We start from the raw sequence: 15,848 nt of genomic DNA, 5'->3' as shown, positions 1-15,848 counted from the left end.
CATGAAATAGATGTTTTCATTTTACTTACTGCCTGTTAATCTAATTATAGTTACTCTCAAAAACAGTGAGCTTCTGGTTCACTATGTTCACCCATTTGAAAACAGGCTTGAACTCTAAGATGCTGTTCGTTACCAAAAAAATAGAAAAAAGAAAGAAAGAAAAAGATACTACAGATATTGTCAGTTACATATTTTCATTGCAGGATAAAATGCAGGTTGACCAAGAAGAAGGAGGTCATCAAAAATGTCATGCTGAACACACTCCAGAAGAAGAGATTGATCATACAGGAACCAAAACAAAGGTTTGTTATACTGTTACTGTGGTTGTGTCTTTGACATTTTGAGTTAATACATTTGCTGTATAATGCATGCTTTTAATATGCCTGGTATTTTTAATTTAGTGTAATGAAAGTATATAACCAGAATAAATACATTTCAGTGTTTCATTATAGAGGACTTTTAAAAGAATGAACTCTGAGTAAAAAAAATTGGGGGCAGGAAAAAAGATGTTTTTCATCATCAGTTTTTTCTCATTAAAAATCATATAATTTCAAAAAATAGGAACTGGAATAGGACAAATGAAGAAAACTTAAATTAGCAATAATGCTGCATCTGAAAGTTAGCTACTCTAAGCATTTTGATGTATACCATAAAGCATTTTTCTTTGTGCAAAATATTTTTGGAAGTAAAATTTTAAAGGATAAGTGACTATTATTGTCATTATTTTACTAAGAAAATGATTGCTGATAGAAGAGAAGGGAGAAACAGCCTACCCCAGTCACCCAGATGAATGTGGCTACAGCTGTAAACTGTCATCTTTGCCAGATTTTTCTAACCTGAACAGAATTTAACCTGTGATGGTTAGCTGTATAGATTTTTTCCAAAGGCTATAAGATTCAGTTATAAATCCTAGTTGCACAAGTAATGTAAAACCTGAAACCAGTTTTTCTAAATTTTTTATTTTATTCACTTTGTTTTGCCTTTAATTATTCAATAGCTCTACTGGGATATAATTTACATACTATGCAATTCTCCCATTTAAGAGTACAATTCAAAGGTTTTTAATATACTCAGAGTTATGCAGTCATTATCACAATTTTACAACTCCAAAGAGAAGCCCTGTTCCCATTAGCAGTAACTCTTTATTTTCCCCCCAATTGTCCACCTGCAGCCCTAGGCAACCACTAATCTTTATGTCCCATAGACTTGCCTATTCTGGACATTTCATATAAATACAGTCTTACAATATGTGGTCTTTTTTTTCCCCCCAGATCTTTATTGGAGTATAATTGCTTTATATTGTTATGCCAGTTTCCACTGTACAGCAAAGTGAATCAGCTGTATTTATACATATATCCCCCATCCCCTCCCTCTTGATCCTCCCTCCCACCCTCCCTATCCCATCCCTCTAGGTCATCACCAAGCACTGAGTTGATTTCCCTGTGCTATGCAGCAGCTTCCCACTAGCCATCTGTTTTACATTTGGTAGAGTATATATGTCAGTGTTACTCTCTCACTTCATCCCAGCTTCCCCTTACCCCCTGTGTCCTCAAGTCCATTATCTATGTCTGCATTTGTATTCTTGACCTGCCACTGGGTTTATCAGTACCATTTTTTAGATTCCATGTATATGCGTTAGCATATGGTATTTGTTTTTCTCTCTCTGACTTACTTTACTCTGTATAACAGACTCTAGGTCCATCCACCTCACTACAAATAACTCAGTTTCATTCCTGTTTATGGCTGAGGAATATAACATTGTATATATGTGCCACATCTTCTTTATCTATTCATCTGTTGATGGACATTTAGGTTGCTTCCATGACCTAGCTGTTGTAAATAGTGCTGCAGTGAACATTGTGGTACATGTATCTTTTTGAATTATGGTTTTCTCAGGGTATAATATGTGGTTCTTTAATGACTGGCTTTTTCACTAAGCATGTTTTCAAGGTTCATCCAGGTTGTAGGATATATCATTTCATTCCCTTTTATAACTGAGTAATATTGTATCATACGGAGGCATACCAGATTTATTCATCAGTTGATGGACACTTGGATTGTTTCTAATTTTTAACTATTATGAATAATGTTATTATGAACAGTCATATACAGCTTTTGTGTGAATGTATATTTTCATTTTTCTTGGGCATGTACCTGGGAATGGAACTGCTGGGTCATATGGTATCTCTGTGTTTAGCAATTTGAGGAACTGCCCAACTGTTTTCCAAAATGGCTGCAACATTTTAACTATTTTGTCAGCAGTGTATGAGCTTTCCAATTTCTCTCTATCCTCACCAACTCCTATTTTCCTCTTTTTTTTTTTTTTTTTAGTTATAGTCATCCTAGTGGGTATGAAATGTCATCTTATTGTGGTTTTAGTTTGCATTTCCAGCCCAATATTTTTTATGTAGAAAGATTTAGTGTATACAAAGTGCAAAATAAGTATTAAAATAATATTTTTAAAGAAAGTATAGTAGATGATAATAGTTTTGTTTGATTTTACTTGTTTGATCAGAAATCTGTCTCTTAAATCTATTTTTAAGCTAGTTTTAGAAATTTACACTTTTCTTGCATTTCTTTTGCAGCCTGCTCCCTCAGATAAACAGGAGCGATTAAACCAGACCAATAAAAAAGGAAAAGGCAAGAGTATTGATCTACCTATTCAGAGTAGCCTGTATAGACAATTGGGCCAAGATCTTCTCAACAGCTACATTGAAAATGAGGTATATAAAATCTGAGTTGGTGTTGAAATAGGTGGTTGTATATTCTGAATTTTTTGTAGAAGTAAATGATTATCCTTCAGATTTGCAGAACTAGTCTATAACTCATAAGGAATTATTAAATAGATCACTGAACTACTTTATTTTGGACAAAATGCTAAGCTGGATTTGTGTTTACGTACAGTGTAGCTTTCACCTTACTTATATGAAAAACATGGATTGTCTCCACTATAGAGAAAGGCCTTTGCAACACTAATAATTCTTACCCCCTTTTACTGTGTCTTACCAGTAGCACGCCCAGCAGACATTGTATAGGGAGGTATTACCAGCTCTCCTCTTCTAATGTGTTGTCCTTAAAGATTAAGGTTCAATTCAGAATGTTTTCTACTTCCATTTAATGCTTTTTAGAATCTGTTGTCATTCTTGAAATTTTCTGTACATGTTTCATTTTACACTCTCTTGAGGAAGAGAGCTTGGTTTCTTCACCAATAGTTGTGTAAAAGTAATTTTTTATATTAAAATTTATACTTAGGTGGTAGTTACTAATTTCTACAGGCTTGACTGGCATTAAAGAAGGTCAATTTTCTTTGAAGTGCCACATATTCCCAACTTGCTGCATGTTCTTCTAGGCACCTCTGTTGTGGTCTGAGCGCAGATTGGAAAGGAATTTCCACACACAAGGCAGAGTATTGGGAAGATGGGATTTATTAAAAGAGAAGGGATGCTGCCATAGCAGCAGGCCAACTTCCTGGTAGCCAGGGAGAGTTGACATTGAGCATGGGTTGCTTGCCTGTTTTTATAGCCAGAGAACCTGTGGTTATCTGCTGACTGGACAGAGCATGTATACTTTTAGTGTGCTGAGCGGGAGAAAAACGGGGCAAATATCTTTCCTTATATGGGATGGGCAAGGGACAGGCATGCTGCTCAGGAGGGCTCTGGGACATTGCAGTGGTTGCATTGTGACAGAGTGATAGGAGTGCTGTAGCTCTTTGTTCTGGCAGTATTAGCCCTTTGAGTTTTTCTTGTTCTTTGTCCTTGGAGCACACCACATTTCCTCTTCTCTTTATATAAGGGCCAATTCTTTCACCCTGTTGGATACCCTGCCTGTCTATCTGCTTAGCTTCCTCTCCGGTGTTCGGGAAACCTTTTTGTAAAGTAAAGGGGTGACGATCTCTCTGGCTGCTTCCTACTGGGCAGGGGTGTTGTAGGGCCCTTGGTTTCCTGCTTTCTGTCAGGGTATACTAGGGAGAGCTGGGGGTTCCATGCAACATGATGGTGGCTTCTTCAAGTGTTGTCTGGGTGTTGGCTGGCCAATATTCTTGTTGCATTACTATTTGGAGGTTTATTTGTTGTATCCTAGAGGAGACAAACTTAACAAGGAGGTTAAAAATACATGGCCTGAAGATCAGTAGAAGTAGCAAGGCTGCTATAGGACCTAGGAAAGGGGCTAGCCAGGACCAGATATTAGTCTTGAAATCTCACCAGTCAAATCCCCGTGAGGCTCCTTTCATATACAGCCTATTAGCTCGTTTAATAATATCCTGAAGGTTAGTTTGAATTTCACCCAATTGGTTGACAAAAAAAACAGCAATCCTCCTTTAATGAAGCACAGGTCCCACCTTGGTTAGCTCTTAGTAAGTGTAAAACTCTCCTATTCTGTAATACCACTCCTGCTGGAGAATTTATTTGTTCTTGTAGAGTGTTAATTTGAGCTGCTAGGTTGGCAGTCTGTTGTGTGAGTTCAAGAAAGAGCTGTTGGGCAGTGAAAATAGAGTTTAAGAGTCCTGCTAAGCCTGTTCCCATCCCAGTGGTAATCCCTAGGATTGATATTACAGTAAGGGCCGCCTGATTCTGTTTATGTGATTGAGAGAATGAGGGAAGCTGGATACTGTCATTTATAAGGGTAAGGTTAGGAATAATGTATGTAACAGTATAAGTCACCATCCGATTGGCTGGAAGATATAAATAGGCATTGGATCTGCAGAGGAAATAAGTGCAATTTGTGGGGTCTAAGCAGACATCAAAAGTGATGTTGAAGTAGGGTTTTCCTAAATGGGTACAGGAATGTTCTAAGCCTTCATAGATGGTAGCTAAAGTCATCCCAGCTAAGGGGGAAAGGGATGGGAGGAAAAGTTGTAAGCCCAATTAAAAGAAGGAATAGTAAGGTTCCACCCTATGTCATAGTCATTGGGTGTCTTGAGTTTTTTTCAGTCTTGTTTAACATTAGAGGGTTGGAACCAAAAATTGTGGTTCTTAAAGGGACAACTTGGGGATGGTGTGGGGCAGATGGAGGTCCCAAAATAGCTAGTTTGTGTCCAATCAGTGGTGACATTAGCAGGTTTGGGAAAGTAAATGTTGTAGAAAGGGGAATCAAAATAGTAAGTATGGGCGTGGTTTGTTTTGTCGTCAGTTATGAGGGAAACCCATGTTTGGTGTGTCTCTATTGCTAACTTGGTCAGATATTTTTTGAGGGCTTGATTGGCTTTTTCCACCTTGCCTGACTCCTGAGGACACCATGCCGAATGAAGATAATAACTGATTTGGAGGGCCTCACTGACCCCTTGGGTTAGACTTGAAATAAAGGCTGGGCCATTGTCTGATTGTAGAGAGTGTGGTAGCCTGAACTGGGGTATGATATGTTCCACGAGAGTAGTGGTAACCTCAGATGTTCTCTCCGTTTTAGTAGGGAAGGCCTCTTTCCATCCCGTGAAGGTGTCCACCATGGTTAGGAGATATTTGAAGGCTTTACAAGGGGGCATGTGGATGAAATCTATCTGCCACTCTTCTCCTGGTTGGTTCCCTGCCTTCAGATCGGATGGAATAGTGGGGGGGAAGGTAGTATTTATAGCCCCCTCTGGCTTGGCCTGACGACAGACTGGACAGGTGTACAGGCCTGGGATATAGATTGGAGGGTGGAGAAGATTCCTTTTCCTGTGCCTATTGTCCCCACCAGTCTGTAGAGGGATTTGGGTCCTAAATGGGTAGCCTGATGAAGGTAGTTTAGAATCTTCCATAGCGAGGCTTCTGGTAAAAGAAGTTTGGTGTCTGGATTGGGTGAAGGGGTATCTTGTAGATCTGGTCTCACATTGTAGGCATGATCAATAATCTCTAGACAGGAATGTAGTGGGGGGTGTCAGGATTTGGGTTGTGCAAGAGAGTGGTGGGGTTTAGAGTGGTGGTGTCCCATACTTCTGGGGGAACTTGGTGGAGGATATAAGGTGGGACTTTAGTTAGAGTAGGCTTCATGGTGGTTGTTAAGGCCATACTTACTGGAGTAAATGATGAAGTAGCTTTAAGTCTTTTTAAAAGGTCCTGGCCTAACAGAGGTGTAGGATAGGCTGGGAGGACTAGGAAGGAGTGTGTGAGTACTTTCAAGAGAACAAGGTAAGGGAGGTGTAAAAGAGCCATAAGAGGGTTGTCTATCTATCCCTGCTTGGAGGATCAAGGAATGGCGAGTGGGACCAGAGAAGGAAGTCAGGACTGAATAAGTAGCCTCAGCGTCAGTCAGAAAGGTTATAGTAGCCCCTGCCACATCCAGGGTTACCTGTGGCTCCTCCCTTCTTATGGGGAACACAGAGGCCTGTAGATAGAGCCCAAGGCACCTTTGGTCATTCGCATCCAGGAGTGCCAGCTCTGAAGTGCAGTCTGGTTCCTGCTCCTGAAATTTACCACCGACAGGGGCAGTTGGCCTTGATTTCGGCCCAGGGGGCTGGGTCCCAAAGTACCCCAGGTGTTGGGTGGTTCTGGCATCGGCCTATCCGCTTGAGGGCGGGAGGCACAACTCCTTTTCCAGTGGCCCTTTTGGCAGCAGTAAGGGCGTGGGGTATTGGGTGGTGGGATGCAGCACTGCCTGACAGTGTGCCCCTGCTGACCACACTGGTAGCAGGTCAAGGGTGGTTTCTGAGAAGATGGAGGGATACCCATGGGTCCCTGCTGTGGGAGGGACTGAGTAACAGCAAGGGCCATATTTTGAGCGTGTCGCTTTAGTTTTTCTTTCTTTCTTAGTTTTCGTCTTTTCCTGGAAACCTCCTCCCTGTTGTTAAAGACCCTAAAGGCCGTGTCAGTTAGGACACAGAATGGGGTTTCTGGGCCCTGTTCTAATTTCTGTAATTTTTATCTTCTGTCAGGGGATGCCTGGCTTATAAAGTGAACTACAAGTATAGTCTGACCTTCAGGGGTCTCATGGTCTAGATTGGTGTATTTCCTCATAGCCTCTGCTAATTGGGCCTGAAAAAGGGCTGCATTCTCAGACGGTTCTTTTGTAACTTCTCTGAGTTTATTATAATTGACAAGTTTGATGATTGCCTTTTTCATACCTTCTAGTAGACAGGTAATCATGCAATTTCTCCTAGTGAGCCCTCCTGTTGGCCCATATTCATTTGCTTGATATTTCCATCCTGGGTCTGCCTGTGGGACTGATTCTGCTCCTGCTTGATTTTTATTAGGATTTTGGGCATGTGCCTTGTCTGCCCAGGCCTGAGCCAAGGCCCAGATCCTGGTCCTTTCTTCATGTATACAGCAGGTAGTTAGGACTACATGAATATCTTGCCAGGTTAGGTCAAAGGTCATGGTAAGGACCTGAAATTCCCTTATAAAAGTGGAAGGGTCCTGGCTAAAGGAGCCTAGTTTACCCTGGATATGAGAGAGATCAGACATGGGGAAGGGGATGTGAACTCTGATAGTACCTACGTCTCCATTAGTGACCTTTTGTAGGGGAAGCGTATTGGAGCTTGGTTTAGAGAGTTGGGCTGCCCATGACCAAGTGTGGGAGGGGAAGGAAGATTTGGGTCCAGGTAAGGAAGGTAGAGGTTGGGGGGCAGAAGATTGAGGAGGAGGTGGTTGTGACCTGGGGCAAGAAGGGTCATCTAAAAATCTGGTGGAGGGGGAGATGGGGGAGGACGAGGGAATAGAGCAGCAATGGGGAGACACACGCAACAGAAGTTCCTCAGGCTCGAATTCTGACTGAGGGCCATAAAGGCCTGGATGTATGGAACCTCGGGATCCTTTCCTAGTTTCCAACAGTAGAGATCAAGTTGGAGGATTGTGTTATAATTTAGTGTCCCATTAAGAGGCCATTGTTCTTCGCCCCCGAGTTTGTATTGGGGCCAGGCGTGTTACAAAAGAAAAAGAGCCTCTTCTTTTTGAGAATGTCTGGGTCAAATTTCTTCCAACTCCTGAGAATACAACCAAGAGGTGAGTCTAAGGTTTAGACATACTTGAACCCATTCTTAGCCAGGATGCCATAGAATGGGGGAGGGGTACTGAGAATCACTGATGGGCAAAAAGGCAGCCCCCTTTGTCTCAGTGACATCTCTGTGTGACTAAGGCACCAATGAGAACTGTGTGACTGAGGTACAAAATGCCAACCATCTTGGCAGTCTCATCCGACTAAGAAAGGTGGCCGATGAGAAGCCACATGACTAAGGCACCAGTGAACAGAGAGGGGAGTTCCCGGTAGTCAGCCAGGAATTGACTCACCGTTAGAAGATCCTCAGGGACAGGAAGAAGTTCTCAGGATGATCTAGAGGTGGCGAGGTCCTTTGGAGTCAGTCCAGGCTTGAGGAGAGGAAGCAGAAGTAACAAGAAAAGAGGACTGAGGATCCTGCCTTCTAACCCGACCAAGGAGGCTGTGGCCAAGGGACTGTGGGTTTTGTGTTTTGCTTCAACCACTATATGCCTCACAGTGCACAGAAGTTGCCTTGATGGGGGCAGATGCTCTAATAGCCTGGTCTGTTCCATGACCCCCTTATACTTTCATGGGAGTCTTCAAGTGGCAGGCGCCTTGATGGCCTTTAAATGCCTGACCCGTGTCCACATAATATCAATTGGCCTAGTCAGAAGGAAGACAGAAGGACTCTCACCCATTCTGGGTGGCAGTTACTGGGGTGAACTGTGGAGCCTTTAGAACCACTAGGGTATGGCTCTGGCCAGAGTCCATCTGTTGCTTCCACAGCTACTTGCCTGTTCAGAGGGTCCCAAGGAATAAGGAGAGGAGGTTGGGAAGGAGATCCCCCCCAAGAAGTCCCCGTATGGGCCACCAAAATGTCATGGTCCAAGCGCAGGTTGGAAAGGAATTTCCACACACAAGGCAGAGTATTGGGAAGATGGGATTTATTAAAAGAGAAGGGATGCTGCCATAGCAGCAGGCCAACTTCCTGGTAGCCAGGGAGAGTTGACATTGAGCATGGGTTGCTTGCCTGTTTTTATAGCCAGAGAACCTGTGGTTATCTGCTGACTGGACAGAGCATGTATACTTTTAGTGTGCTGAGCGGGAGAAAAACGGGGCAAATATCTTTCCTTATATGGGATGGGCAAGGGACAGGCATGCTGCTCAGGAGGGCTCTGGGACATTGCAGTGGTTGCATTGTGACAGAGTGATAGGAGTGCTGTAGCTCTTTGTTCCGGCAGTATTAGGCCTTAGAATTTATCTTGTTCTTTGTCCTTGGAGCACACCACAATTTCCTCAAGAGATTTTGACTTTACAGTGCTGCTCTTTCTAGTACCTGCCTGTATCACCTATTCATTAAAAACTACATTTTATGTGAAGCAAGCATTGCTAGAGATCCTGAATAATTCTGAATTTGTATGATTTGAGACTAATTTTCCCAAAGGAATGAATTGTGGGGAAGTGCAGCTATGATAAATGTGTATAAGATTTTTTTTCTCAATTTTTAAATGTCTCACTTTTTTTTTTAATTGGAGTATAGCTGCTTTACAACGTTGTGTTATTTCTGCTGTACAGCAAAGTGAATCAGTTATACGTACACATATATCCACTCTTTTTTAGATTTCCTGTCTCACTATTTTAAATTCACAAATATCAGTGCATTGTAGTATTATGTTTAAAATACTATGTTTTTGTTAAAGTACAAACTTTTTTATTAGTCTTCAGATGCTTTCTTTCCTTTTGACTTAATAATTTTTGCTAATGTCTTTAAATACTTTGATATCTTATTTAATCCTCAAACCTATGAAGTGTAAGTACTGTTAGAGATCTACATTTAATATGTGAGGAAACGCAGAGGTAGACTGAATCACCCAAGTTCAGAGAGTAACCTTTTGTTTTGGAGCCCCAGGTAGTGGTCTCCAAAGCTCAAGATCACAGCCACTATACTGTACCACTTACCAAAGACAACATTTATTCAGTACTGGTATGTGTCAGGCACTGTACTAAATATTTTATGTGGATTATGTCAGTCACATTAACAGCCATACGAGACAGACAGAAGTAAGCTCTCTAGGCTAAGAAAACTGGTTAGGTGACTTTGCTGTAGTTTCAAAGCTAGTAAATGGGAAACCTAGGATTTGAACACCAGTATATACATTGACATAGTCTGTGGGGGGGTTTTAAAACGTTTTTATTGAGATATAATTCACATACCATACAATTCACCTATTTAAAGTGTACAGTTCGGTGGCTTTTGGTATTACATTACTAATTTTTTTAATTGTGGTAAAATCTACCTAATGTAAAATTTGCCATTTTGACCATTTTTAAGTGTACAACAATTCAGTGACATTAATTACATTCACGGTGTTATATAACCATTGCCACTATCTTTTCCAAAATTTTTTCATCACCCCAAACAAACTCTGTAACCATTAAGTAATAACACATTCCTCCCTTCCCCCCAACACCCAGCAGACTAATCTGTAGATATTTTCTGTGTCTATGAATTTGCCTGCTTGTAGATAACTCATATAAATGTAATCATACAATATTTGTCCTTTTGTGTCTGGCTTATTTCGCTTAGTGTAATGTTTTCAAGGTTCATCCACTATGTAACATGTATCAGAACTATTTCTTTTTATAATAGAATAATATTCCATTTTGTATATATACATATTATTGATCCATTCATCTGTTAAAGGTCAAATGAGTTGTTTCCACCTTTTGGCTGTTGTGAATAATGCTGCAGTGAACATTGGCATACAAATAATTGTTTCAGTTCCTGCTTTCACTTCTTTGGTTATATACCTAGGAGTGAAATTGCTGGGTCATATTGTAATGCTTTGTTTAGCTTCTTTAGGAGCCACCAGACTGTTTTCCCTAAGTTGCAATATTTTATATTCCCAACAGCAATGTGTAGAAGGGTTTCAAATTCTCCAAATCATCACCAACACTTATTTTCCATTGCTTTGATTATAGTCATCCTAGTAGGTAGTAGGTGTGAAGTGATATTTCATTATAGTTTTGGTTTATATTTCCCTAATGTTATCATGGCAGCTAATCTGAAACTTTTTGAATAGGGGAAGATGATAATGCAGGATAAATTAGAGAAAGAAAGAAATGATGCGAAGAATGCTGTTGAAGAATATGTATATGATTTTAGAGACAAGCTTGGCACTGTCTATGAAAAATTTATCACTCAAGAAGTAAGTCTAAATTTTGTAGTTTTTAATTAGAACTATTTAAATGTTTGCTTGAGAATGCTAATACAAATATGTAAATAAATGTACCAAATGTGTTATTGTTTGTCAATCTTATTGAGCACATTTAGGAATGGTTCTTAGTTATTTTTCCAAATTATAGAAGTCTAGTAAAAAAAGATGTTTATAGTCAGAAAAAATTAATTTTTTATACTTGAAAAACATTTTGTCCTTCCTTGATGACTTTTATTCCTAAGGAGAGCATTTTTAATCAATATCTCTTAAATGTATAACTAGGACTTGAATAAACTGTCTGCAATATTGGAAGACACAGAAAATTGGCTTTATGAAGAAGGAGAGGACCAACCTAAACAAATTTATGTGGATAAGCTTCAAGAACTAAAGGTAATCTTTTTAAAAGTTCATGTTAGTATTGAACAGAACATTGTTGTCCTAAAAATTATGGTGTAAGAGCACAGTGTATGTGTTTAATAAATATATAAGAGTTGGTGGGGAATGAATTGGGAGATTGGGATTGCCATATATACATTACTAATAAGAAAAAAAAATAGCAAATTGTACACTCTAAATATATGCAGTTTATTGTATGTTAACTGTATCTCAATAAAAGTTCTTTAAAAAAAAAAGTGATTTGTCAACCTGACCCCTTATCCATTAGAGGAGTCACCCTTGCTCTGCTTCTCGCCCCTTTGACTGCTCAGATTTTGAGGAGTAATAATACACTGCCCTTTTGTATTTTCACATTGTAACTAATAGGGATACCAGGCCAGCAAAGAACTTCAAAAACAGCACCCCTGGTCTTCAGTGTCCTTTTACAAAGAAATAAGGAGATATGTCCACCAGGTGCCCTTTTTCTAGGTCAATGGTCTGATTTTAAGAAAAGACTATTACTCTTTTCCTCCTGCTTACTACCCAACCCTCCCCCAACCCTGAAAAAAAAAAAAGTACTTTAAAAGATCAGAAGTTCAGACTGGAAGGATGATAGGAAGTTTTAGTCTTTTCTCTTCATGTGGATGATGGCAGTCTTTTAATGTGCACATGAATTACCAGGGACGCTTACTGAAATGCAAATTATGATTCAGTATGTCTGAATTGGGCCCATGATTCTGCATTTTTTAATAAGCTTCCGGGAGATTCTGATGAGGCTGGTCTCTGAACCATTCTCTGAGTAGCCAGTGAACTCACAGATGCTAAGTGATGATGTTAATAAGGACTTCTGGAGTATGGGAAAAGGAAGCCCTTTTGGGGGGGGGGGGTGTGCAAAAGAAGTTACTTAAAAGCAAAGGAAGTTAATATCTTGCAAAAATTACCTTCATGCCAATAAGTTACTTCCAAAGAGAATAATTAAAAAGCAACTTGAAAATCCAAGCTTATGAAAGCAAAACTAAGCTTTATCATATTTTATCTTCTTGGTGATTTGTTCTTCCCCCATCTGCTGGAGGAAGAAACCAGGCAGTTGAGGCCAACAGAAATAGCTGAAAAGCCCAGCAGCTCTCAGAATGGATTATTTTGCTTGAAATATATAAGTAACCACAGAAATGAATGTTACAAAAGTATGTAAATAGACTAAATGCAGTATGGTATCGTGGAACAGAAAAAGATGAAATCCATATAATCTGGGGTTCAGTTAATAGTAATATACCAGTGTTGGTTTCTTGGTTTTGGCAAATGTACCATGATGGTATAAGATGTTAACATTAGAGAAAAGTGATAGAAGGTGCTTGGCTCTCTATTGTTTCCTTTGTAACTGTTCTGAAAACCTAAAATTACTCTAAAATAAGCTGATTTTTATTTAAGTATGTAAAGAATTTGAAAGAAAATATTTTTCTAATATATTCCCCTCCTCAAAGTTATAGAGGCTGTTTTAAAATTTAGAAGCTCCCTACTTCCAGGCACCTGGAGCAAGGGGCCAAATGGGCTTTTTGGGTTTTTAAGCACTATACTTAAAATACACATCTTAATCTAATGAATAAATATAAATAATATTCAATAGGTATTAAATGTCAGGAAATCCCAATAATCATGTTGCTTGTAGAGAGTTATATGCATTATAAACATTTGAAACCAAGTTTCAAATACATGAATTCTGCATGCAATATAGTCCTTATGGTTTTCTTAAGTTTTATAAACTTTTAACACCTATCTTTAAAAGAATTAAAGTTTTTCTTTGGATTTGAGAGGAATCAAGAGATAATCTTAATGAATGAGAGAAGGACGTAAGGTATAGGCATTCCTGTGTAGGACTGAGTAAGCAAATAACCACTGGAACTCGTCTCCATAGAGGAAAATAAGAGGGGACGTGTTTTAACCTGACCACCTTTCTTTCCTATTTATCATCCTGTAAGGATGTTGAGGATAAAAATTGTTTTCTGTTAAAAGTTGTTTTCTGTTAATAACTTTTTTCTTTTTAAAAAACTTACGTTAACAGAAATATGGCCAGCCTATTCAAATGAGGTACATGGAACATGAAGAGAGACCAAAAGCTTTAAACGACTTGGGAAGAAAGATCCAACTTGTCATGAAAGTGATAGAAGCATACAGAAACAAGGTATTGAATTCATAAAGTAAACTGATGATGACTGTAATGTGTGCAGTATGCGGAGAGGGTGGGCTAAATCTAAAACTTCTCAACTACAAAGCTATAGCAGCTGTTGCTACCAAATTCCAGAGACGTTGTGCACCAAACTTAAAACTTTTTTCTTTATTGGAAAAAAGGATACTGATAATTTAAAACACAGTGCAGATATGTAGCTTTAATCTTTCAGAATTCTTTAAAACTATATTATAAATTAATCCAGTGACCAAATTCATTGTTTTCTTCTTAGGGGTTTCATTTTTAAATTTATAGGCCTCTTTGACACTGGACTCTGGTGGCATTCATTTTGTCCCTTCGTCTCTTTATCTTTTGGATGCACTTAGTTTTCCAGTCTTAGTCATCTGTAACCCCATATCCTTTATTCTTTTATATATGTGCCCAAATCCATCTTACTACCCTTAACTTTTCCACTGTTCTTCAGCCTCAAATATTTAGTTATATAAATGATAGCTCCATTTGGATGTAACAGTACAATTTGATAAAATTAAGCTGATGATTTTTTTCCTCTAAACCAGAGGTTAGCAGACTTTTTCTTTAAATAAACAGATAATAAATGTTTTAGGCTCTGCAGGCCTGCCATCTCTATACAATTACTCAACTTTGCCACGTAGTTGCAAGAGTAAGTACACAAAGTATAAATGAATGGCCATGGCTGTGTTCCAAAATAGCCTTATCTAAAGTTATTTTGGATTCAGCAGGTTGGATTTGGCCTGAAGGACAAGTTTGCTGACTCCTGTTTTAAATAAATACTCACTATAATTCCCCCCCCAGGTTTTATCATTGATGTTAAAACTGCATCAGTGGGCTGGAGAGGCCAGCACCAAAAAGATTTAGGCAGGGTATTATCATAGCTTACACTTATCAAGAACTTAATAAATTTTAAGCACTTTGCATGAATTATCTCACTTTTTTCTCACAAGGATGTATTATGTAAGAAAATTGCAATGCTTAACAACTTGTCAAGGATTACACAGGTAGTTTAAGTGATGTTGTCAGGGTAAAACCTGAGCAGCCTGAAGTCAACATACAAACCCTTAACAACTATATTGTTTTTCAGTACACAATGAGAAGGTGATTAGTTATTTTAGAAATAAAAGATTTGTAAATTTTGTAAAATAAAAAGTGCAGTGCAGCCAACCTAAAAGAATATTCCAGGTACTGAATGTGAATGTGCCTGCCAATGTCAATGTCCATATAAGTACAAATAGAATGTAAGGATAATGGAAAAAGTAAGAAGGAACAAGCAGACAAATGAAAACACCAAGAATATTTCAAATCTGGTATTGGAGGACCTATATACAACTACTGTAACCTACTAGTGTTTGCCAGGCTGTAGCAATCGCAATCTTCTTGAAGACTTAGGTTTAAAATATTATTCAAAGCAAGGCAAGACTTCACTTATCCTCAAGAATTTTGAGTTTTTACATATTCCAGGCTCTCTTCAAGATGCTGGAACTACTGCATCAAGCAAAACATTGAACTTGTTTCTAATATGCTTCAGTGGGAAAAGATGAATAATAATGTAGTGATGTAGTCAGATGGTGATAAGGGCTGTGGGAAAAGTAAGGGACTGCCAGAGGTAGAGGAGATTTGTCAGAAGGGCAGACTAATAAAGTGATATCATGTGAGGGGAGAATTAAAGGAGGTAAGGGTTCAAGATGTATGATAACTGTAAGAAGAATGTTCTTAAAAAGGGGGGAATAGCAGTTGCAAAATCTCAAAAGGAGAATGTGTTGGAGTAACAGCAAGGAAGCCAGTGTGGCTCAAAACAGTGGTGGGTGACATTATCACTTGCCAGCTCATGAAGGGCCTACTGGGCCATTATAAAAGTTTGGCTTTTACATTGAGATATAGGAATCCATTGGAGTCTTTTGAGCATAGAATTTTAAAATTTGACTTATTTTTTTAAAGGCTGTGGAAGCAGAGAGACTACCTAAAACATTAGAATAACACAAGTGATGGAGCCCTGAACCTGGAGAGTGGAGGGGGAAGAAGGGGTTAGATTTCTGCCGCATAAATTTTGAAGGCAGAGCTAATAAGATTCACTGATAGATTTTATGTAAATATAACAGAAAGAGGAGTCAAAATGACAACAAGGATTTTTGGCCTGCAAGGATTGCTATTTACTGAGATGGGGAAAA

General features: G+C 39.0%; 1 protein-coding gene across 4 annotated transcripts in view; it reads left to right on the top strand.

Moving 5' to 3' along the window:
* Positions 1 to 15,848, top strand: part of HSPA4L (heat shock protein family A (Hsp70) member 4 like) — a 58,900-nt gene that overhangs the window by 34,623 nt on the left and 8,429 nt on the right. For 3 of the 4 annotated variants that reach the window (XM_057704380.1, XM_057704382.1, XM_057704383.1), the window contains exons 14-18: positions 204 to 302; positions 2,586 to 2,723; positions 10,971 to 11,096; positions 11,388 to 11,495; positions 13,540 to 13,659. In XM_057704380.1, the coding sequence (XP_057560363.1) occupies positions 204 to 302; positions 2,586 to 2,723; positions 10,971 to 11,096; positions 11,388 to 11,495; positions 13,540 to 13,659 (591 nt within the window). The remainder of the gene's footprint in view (positions 1 to 203; positions 303 to 2,585; positions 2,724 to 10,970; positions 11,097 to 11,387; positions 11,496 to 13,539; positions 13,660 to 15,848) is intronic. The other variant, XM_057704381.1, reaches the window with a different exon arrangement.

This window comes from Hippopotamus amphibius, chromosome 13 (assembly GCF_030028045.1).
Source record: "Hippopotamus amphibius kiboko isolate mHipAmp2 chromosome 13, mHipAmp2.hap2, whole genome shotgun sequence".
Lineage (NCBI taxonomy): Eukaryota > Metazoa > Chordata > Mammalia > Artiodactyla > Hippopotamidae > Hippopotamus > Hippopotamus amphibius.
This window is presented reverse-complemented; position numbering and strand designations above follow the sequence as displayed.